The sequence below is a fragment of the Cynara cardunculus genome (assembly GCF_001531365.2).
Source record: "Cynara cardunculus var. scolymus isolate 2C chromosome LG 3, CcrdV1, whole genome shotgun sequence".
NCBI lineage: Eukaryota > Viridiplantae > Streptophyta > Magnoliopsida > Asterales > Asteraceae > Cynara > Cynara cardunculus.
Genome location: NC_037530.1, coordinates 18977228 through 18985651, shown reverse-complemented (window position 1 = coordinate 18985651; position 8424 = coordinate 18977228). Strand labels below are relative to the sequence as shown.

The following is an 8424-nucleotide window of genomic DNA, read 5'->3' as shown; positions in this document are numbered from 1 at the left end:
TAAATTAAAATATTAAACTAATTAAAGTAAATTGAATAATCAACATAATGTACAATTTTACCCTTTGTTTTATTTTATTAAATAACATTAATTATCTAAAATGATTGGTTCATATTGGACCTCACAATTACCACAAACTATATAGTTCTCATTTGATTAAGCCCCTATATATATGTGTATGTGTGTGTGGAGGTTCAAACGAGAACACATTTGTTTTACGAGAATGTGATAACATTTATGAGCCTCCAAATATATAACCCACAATTAAAACTAAAAGAAAATAAAGTAATTAATTAATTAAGGATAATCGTGTGACTAATTTCGTATTTATCTATAATTTGGTGACATCCTTATCTCTAAAATCACATATAAATAATATGATATGTCAATCAGTGTTGTGGTGGAGTGGTTAGTGCCTGGACAGTTCATAGCGCTGAACCCAGGTTCGAACCCCTCTTCACACATCCTGTGCGACATTTACTAAAGGGGCATGCTTTAGCCCTGGATGTGCCTGGGATTAGTCGAGCGTTGGCTCGGATACCCATTTCAAAAAAAAAAAAATATGATAACCGGTATCAAATAATTATCACAACAAAATTCACATAATGAACAGACGGGTCGATTAATGTAGACATAATCCTCGTTGGTTTTTAGTTGTCACAACATTATCACATAGCTATCACAACAAAAATCACATAATTATTAGATGATTATCACATTAAAAAATCACATAACAAACAATCTTCAATTCATTAAATCATTATCATGTACATTATTATCATGGAAAAAATCATATCATTATCACAGTATTATCACATCATTTTCAACAACGAACACATCGACATAAAAAGTCTCCGATGATAATGACAAAATTTAAGAGATAATGATAAATATAGGATATAAAAAAATTATGGATAAATACTAATTTATCTTTATCTATTCTATTTTTCATAACGTGTTAATTAATTTGGAGGCCCAGAAGCATTTTCGTAAAACATGTGTTGTTTTTTGTTATACTTCAATAGTCCTTTCGGCTCTTGTTTTTGACGTGGTTACTTTTGGGAGTGATTTTATGTATTTTGCAGAAAGCTTTTCCTCCTCTTTCTTCTTTTTTCAATGCTTTTCGCATTAAAATTGTTGCCTTTCAAAAAAAAATTCCACAGAAATCCGTAACATTGTTAAAACTATTAAATTATGATATTTTTAGCAAAAAAGAATTCATAAAAATATTTATTAAAGAAAAATGAAAAATCAATGATTGATTAATTAAATAGTAAATACAAAAATGGAAATAATACCAATTTTTTTATTAGAAATAAAAGAGTGTGGCGATTTAAAAATAAATTGCATGTTAATTAAAACATTTATGGTTAATTTATAATATTAGCATGTCGGGAAGAGGGTTTCTTGGATATTTCAATCCTACAAATTATGTTTATTATTTGTAGATTCCGTTTTTGATTTGATTACGTGTGTAGTTATTAGCTTATTTAATTAAGAATAGTTATGTAATAAATACTCTTTAGAAAGCTAAATATTATATGGGGTGTTTGAGATTGATTATAAAAACAACTTATAGACTTATTCCAGTGTGACACCGGTAATAAACACTTTTGAGTGTTTGGATAAACAACTTATACCGGTACTAAATCGGTCGGTAATAAAGAGTTTTTGAAAAAGTTAAACCCTTCTGACTTATAATAAGTTGATAAATGTTTTTGTAGAATAGCATGTGTTGCTTCAAATAAGCAATCCCATACAAACATTTTTCCACCTTTTTGAATTATATCCTTAATAAATTTTGATGTACTACTATAAACTCTCAATTTTTTGATAACGATACCTTGTGGTGCCACATGTCTAATCACCATAATGGCATTTTAAGAATCGTGAACTTTCCCCCACGTTGGAACAACTGAGTGGTGGCATACGACATCCTAAGGTATTTTGAAATCCACCGTTGTTTCAAGAAAGCTCCTCAAGCTTGACAGATTTTTCTAGCTCTTTTTTACAAATATCCTGTGCTTATAATTGTGTTTCTCGTTTTCTAATAATACATTAGTTGTAGAAGGCACAAAAGGAACATGATACAACGTTTTCGACATTTAAACATTCTAGAGGTTGAAAAAATGGATCAACGTTAATAAAATGATCATAATAAATATCGCGTCAATCATGTAGAAGGTCAATGTCTTTTTCGATGAATTTGATTTGATGCAAGTAGGTCCAATTGATCCATCCAACATGTGGCAAAGGTTTTTTTTTTTTTTTTTTTTTTTTCTATTTGAACCATATTTTGATTCCATTTGAATAGGGTTTTGATACAAACATCTGAATGCTTCAAAAAAACAAAAACGTTATTAATAAGTGTCATATCTATACCTGTAACAGTGATATGTTTACAGATATATCACAAACATCGTATTTTTCTAAACAGTTTTATATATCTATATCTGTAACAGCGATATATTTACAGATATATTTAACTCTGAGTTGTAACACATTTTGAATATATGATAATGATTTAGAAAGTGGTTGAGGGAGTATGGGCAAAGAGTGAAGGTTCAAGGAAAGCAAGGGTATGTGTACAATCAAGTACATAATCTTTTGAGATGAGGTATTTGATGTTGACTTGTTTTGGGTACATGACTTGCATCTAGGTGTTGTATTCATTAACAACCAACCCCACCAAAGCCCTTAATTTAAATCAACCCATTCTCTTGTTAAATAAATCCTTTGTTTTTAGTCTTAGGGTTATTGTGGGACGTAACGTAACGTCAAGGCTACGCTCTTTAAATTTCTTGTTATGTATTTATCAATTATAACAAAATAGACCTGTTAAGAAGCCAATAACTATCATATTGAAGTATTTAATGAGAATTTTAAAAACAGAAACAAAAAGCTTCTTATTTTTATGTACAAAAGTTAAATGTATGAAAGCTTGTGGCCACATGGGAAATGTTCACTTTGTCTCTTAAAAAATGGAAGTATCAAAATTTTCATTTTCTACATGGAAATTCTCAATTTTTAATGCCCATATTTGAATTAAAACTAGATGGATTGTTTTAAAAATTGTAAAACTTAAATAATATATATATATATATATATATATGTGTGTGTGTATATATATATATATATATATATTTGTAGTTTTAAAGATTTTGATTACAGGGTTTTCTAAACTGAGAAGAGGGTATTGGGCATATGACGACTCCAAAATAATTCACTATAGTCTCTGTATGTCAAGTTCTAGCTACAATCTTGTTTCGCGAATGTAGTGATATAAACTTTCGACATTATAAGACCAACTAAGTATTACGAGTTCTCTAACATTTTACATGATGTTTGGTTCTCTGGAACCTAATGGAATAGGAAGAGGAATCGGAATAGTCAATTTCATTGACCATGTTTATTTTAGTCAATTTCATTGACCACCACCATTGCCACCGCCACCACCGCCGCCACCATTCAGTATTTGTCGTTGCCACGATACCGTCGTCGCTACTAACACCACATATCATCTCTGGTCACCCTTGCCGCCACTACCAATTAATATTATTATTAACTTTATCACTATATAGTATTTATAGTTGAAGCAATAAAATTTGAAAATATAATGAAGGGATGTTTTAATGATTTGTCTTTTTTATTATTATTGATTGTTTTATAGTAAGTATTAAAGATAAATCAAGTTTAACATGTAATTGCTTATAAAGAAGTGGATAGTGGGGGGGGGGTTAAATGAAATAAAAGTAAAACATCAGGGGGTGATAAGGGGATATATAAAAAGATAAAGGGGCAGAAAAGGAAATAAAAAAGAAAATGAACGCGGTTTTTTAGAGACAGAAGGGCAACAGCTGGTGGATTTAGTTTTACAAGACAACAGGGGTTTACTGTTCCATTGCGCGTCTTTTGCTCCTTCCTTTTCTTTTCCTTTTCTAATACGAGGTTTATACATTTAATTTTTTAAATTAAATTTAAAAATAAATTTTTTATTTTTATTTTAAGGAAAAATAAGATGGAATTTTTTTTTCCAAAAAAAAATCAATAATAATTGCATTATATGGGTTTAAAATGTTAACTTTATTAATATCATGTTATAAAATGATGTTTTAAAACATTTATTATAATATTTTCTATCTTATCTCTGCTTCTTCTTTTTTAAAGCATAAATCTAAAAGGAAAAACCCTGTTGTCAAATGAAACTAAACAGTTTAACGACTAATGACTTGAAGACGTACTCAAATATATTTGAAGTTGCAACCCTAAAAGCCTCTTCCCATACTTGTTACATAAGTTTCATGATGATGAAACCTCCCCTCATTTCATTTCTACTTTTTGGTGGTACCAGGCTACCTGTGAAGTAGAAGGTCGTCCTGAGATTAGTCGGCTCGCATAATAGATTGGATATTTAGGTTAATAAAAGAAATATATATAGAGAGAGTATAATAGTAATTAAACTAGAAAAACTGTGATTAAAGAATAATTTGTGTACAAGTTAATGCAAAATCCAGGAAGCTACGTACATGAGATGATACAAGTACAGAATCCTATGTCAAATGTTTTCTCATCTCCCTTTAATAATATAATCAATTAAATAAAATACCCATGTGTTGTACATTTATGAAATTACTAATTTGCCCCCCTGTCTTTTTTGTTATTGTTTCTTTTCCTGTTCCCTTTTCTTTAATCACTCATGTGGATGGTGACTTGCTCTCCAAGTCAAAAACCATGCAACGATACATACCACTTGTATAACTTCTTATCAAAATTACATTCCTTTTTCCATCTAAAAATCATTACATTATAATTATAATTATAATTATAATTATAATTATAATTATAATTATAATCATAATTATAATTATATGCATTTGGATAAACCTAACATTCTTTCTAATATTTATCAAAGGGATATTTTAGACATTATGCTAAATATATAATTTAATTTACGCACCTTTTAATTCACGGTAATTTATTTACTGAAAATATAAAAAATAAATAATGATATTAATATGCGTGAGAAAAAATAATACATTAATAGATAGAGGTACGTTTAAACCATGAGGGTACAAGATTTTGTATTATACCTAATTTTTTATTATTAAATCACCTCCAACAAACTCATCAATTTTTACATCATTTTACTGTTATGAACAATAAAACATTGAATTTGAGTATTCACCAACATTGTTTTTTACAAAATGATCGTTTAAGAAGTATATACTTTTTATTTATCATATTGTTAAATAAATTAAAAATAATAATATTCAAACTAAAACAAAAAATCTGTAATGAGTGTATTAGGTGTGCTGAGGCTGGTTCAAATACTAACCAAAACTATTGTGTAAACTATGTTAATCCGATCTTGATCGTTCATTTTCTCATCAAACGGTCCAAATTAAATGAGACAATAAAAATAATCATTTAATTAATATATTAATTGAGATGCCTATGAACAACGGTTCAGAGGGTACTTTTGTAAAAGCATCGCATGAACACGGTGAACATTTATATGAACACGGTGAATGTTCATGGACATTACATGGATATGAACACCATGAACATCGGAATTACCTCATGATCAATTAGAGGGATCTTAAAAGACTTGTAACTCCCAAATAATTATTAGGGAGTTACATAAAGGTCAAATTACAAAATGACCCTCGTATTCAATTTATAAGTTACATTTGAACATAAAGTAAAGAAAAAATGTGATTGGTTGATGTTGGTTAGTAGAGTTAACACAAAAAAATGGGTTAGTATTTGAACCACCTTCTATATAATCACTTATTTTTAGTATGTTTACATATAATTGTTATTATTTATCCATATTTGTTATTATTACTTTATCTATACTATATTATAAAACATTTGATAAAAACTCTTAAAAACAATTCTTTATGCATGAAGTACTTTTTATTAATGCATATTACTTAAAATTTAAGATTACAAGTAAATTGTGCATAACTACAATTTATTAAAACTCCATTTTTGATTTTGTATAACTAACCGTGGATAAACATAATCAAATACAAAATAAACATCTCAATTTAAATATAAAAAATCTAAAATATAATTAGAATAATTATTGAGTTCTAACATAATCATTATCTTTATAAAAATATATTGTTAAGCCAAAAATAAATTACTTCGCTATTATACTTAAATTAAATTAAAATAAAAAATTGAATTACAGAAATTTTACAAAAAAACTAGAACTTTTAAATAATTAATTTGATATTAATATCGATATACTTTTTCAAAGTTTTATGATATCTTCAAATTTATTTTTATTCAAAAGTAAAAACATTATCTTGATTAAAACCACATAAATCATAATATATATAAATAAAGACAAAAAATAAAACAAAACATTAAAATAAAGATATATCTCACTATATTACACGAGTACCCTTTTAATATTTATTAAAAGATATGGTTAATATTACTTGTTGCAATAATTTATTTGGACATATACTTATAGCTAGTCAATTCATGTATATACAGTTGAACATTATAAGTTTCATATGCAACCCTTGAAGTTCAACAATTGTATCAATAAGTCCCCAAGGTTTTTAATCTGCATTTCTAGCCTATACATACACTTGTCTTTTCGACAAAGTAAAGAAGAAGAAATTACCGTAATTTCTTCTACTCTTTTCTTACTCATCTCTTGCAAAAGTCTCGTATTTGAAAACATATTTGCATGCATTCTACTTACGTACGAGTGGAATATAGCTGGTTAGTTTGTTTTGGTTTAGCAGTATATATAGTTTAAGCCCATCAATGTATTAGTTTCTATTTGTCGTTTGGCTTAATGACTTATTCGTTCAGTTACTAAGTAATGTCTCTGGCTTAATGACTTATTCGTTCAGTTACTAAGTAATGTCTCTTTGTTTGTTTTCTTTAACATTTAAGCAATAACTGAATTAGATAAGTAATCATGTAATATTTATCTACATTCAATCATCTTATTTGAAGACACGTCTTAATTTAAAAAAACGACTTTCTAGAACTTGCGATTTACATTTGTGCCTACATGAGGAACTGATGCATAAAATATTTGAGTGTGAAAACTTTCGGTCGTGCAGACTGTATTTCGATACAATAATTCGAATAACAGATGCGTATTACTATCCAAGAACAAAAAATGATGGTCAAGGGGGGTGTTTATGTAACAAATGCAAAATCCAAGGGTAAATCAGTAATTATAGGTCTCCCTACTTAATTTAATATTTGCAAAATAAAAACACCCTGTCACCCATTTCACTAGCTCTTGCTCACTTGAAGACTATATATATACAACAAGAACTTGCATTCATTTCATCTTCACCAATACTCTTCTGCATCAATTCCACACCGAATTTCATTTTTATTTATTTATTAAAAAAACTTGATTTTATTTGCTATCAAGAAACAAACAGGGGTCGATTGAAGAATCGCATCGTGTGGTGTTAAATTTCTTAGATATCACGTATTCGATCAAAGAAATGGTGAAAAAGGAGCAAGAGATTCAAACGGAATCGTGGAAAACATCGTCTTCGATGATTAGCAAGAAGAAATACAAAGGAGTACGAATGAGGAGCTGGGGTTCGTGGGTTTCTGAGATTCGCGCACCCAATCAAAAAACACGGATATGGTTAGGATCTTATTCGACTGCTGAAGCTGCAGCGAGAGCCTATGATGCAGCCCTCCTCTGCCTCAAGGGTCCCACCGCAAATCTCAACTTTTCTCATACCCAATACAATCACGACTATTCCACTCCCATCATGTCTCCCAAATCCATCCAAAAGATCGCGGCAGCAGCTGCAACTGTTACCGACACTGTTCCATCACCATCATACTCATCATCGTTATCCTCCTCCGCCTCTACGCCACCACCAACCAATCCAATAGAAGATGAGGAAACATTGTTTTCCGCAAATGATCCTCTTGATGGCACCTTGATGTCGATGGTTGCACCATGGTACAACTTCGATTCACCGACGTACAACGATGTGATGCTCGATACGTCGTTCTTTGAGTTTGATCATTCTTGTTCGACAACCATGGAAGATGTTTATGAAGAAGAAGGTGGTGATGATATCTATCTTTGGAGCTTCTGCAGATAAATCTTTTATTTTCTTGATGATTCTTTTATTGATCTTCAAATTGAAGAAACATATATTTACTGACATTTTTTTTACTAATTTACAGTTATATATTTAGTTTTTACAGAAATATATACATACATACATACATATATATGCATGTATGTATGTATGTAAAAGGAGGGTGTGTGGGGAATAATATTTTTGAACTATCCCATGTGAGTCTCTTTGACAATAATGATATTGTATGTAATGTTGTTTGTCTCCTTGATTTAATGAAAAGATGGAAGACAATATTTTATTACTTATATTCCTTTTATTTTTCTTAATC

At 29.3% G+C, this 8424-nt stretch overlaps 1 protein-coding gene across 1 annotated transcript; it reads left to right on the top strand.

Annotated features, from left to right (window-relative positions):
• The first annotated feature begins 7415 nt into the window (after window positions 1-7415).
• Window positions 7416-8178, top strand: LOC112510282 (ethylene-responsive transcription factor ERF014-like). Its single transcript, XM_025115641.1, has one exon. It carries the CDS (start codon window positions 7494-7496, stop codon window positions 8112-8114), a length of 621 nt encoding a protein of 206 aa, XP_024971409.1. The 5' UTR covers window positions 7416-7493; the 3' UTR covers window positions 8115-8178.
• Window positions 8179-8424: the final 246 nt, after the last annotated feature.

Coding starts and splice junctions, on each gene's coding strand:
- LOC112510282 (XM_025115641.1), top strand. CDS start 7,494: ATGGTGAAAAAGGAGCAAGAGATTCAAACGGAATCGTGGAAAACATCG.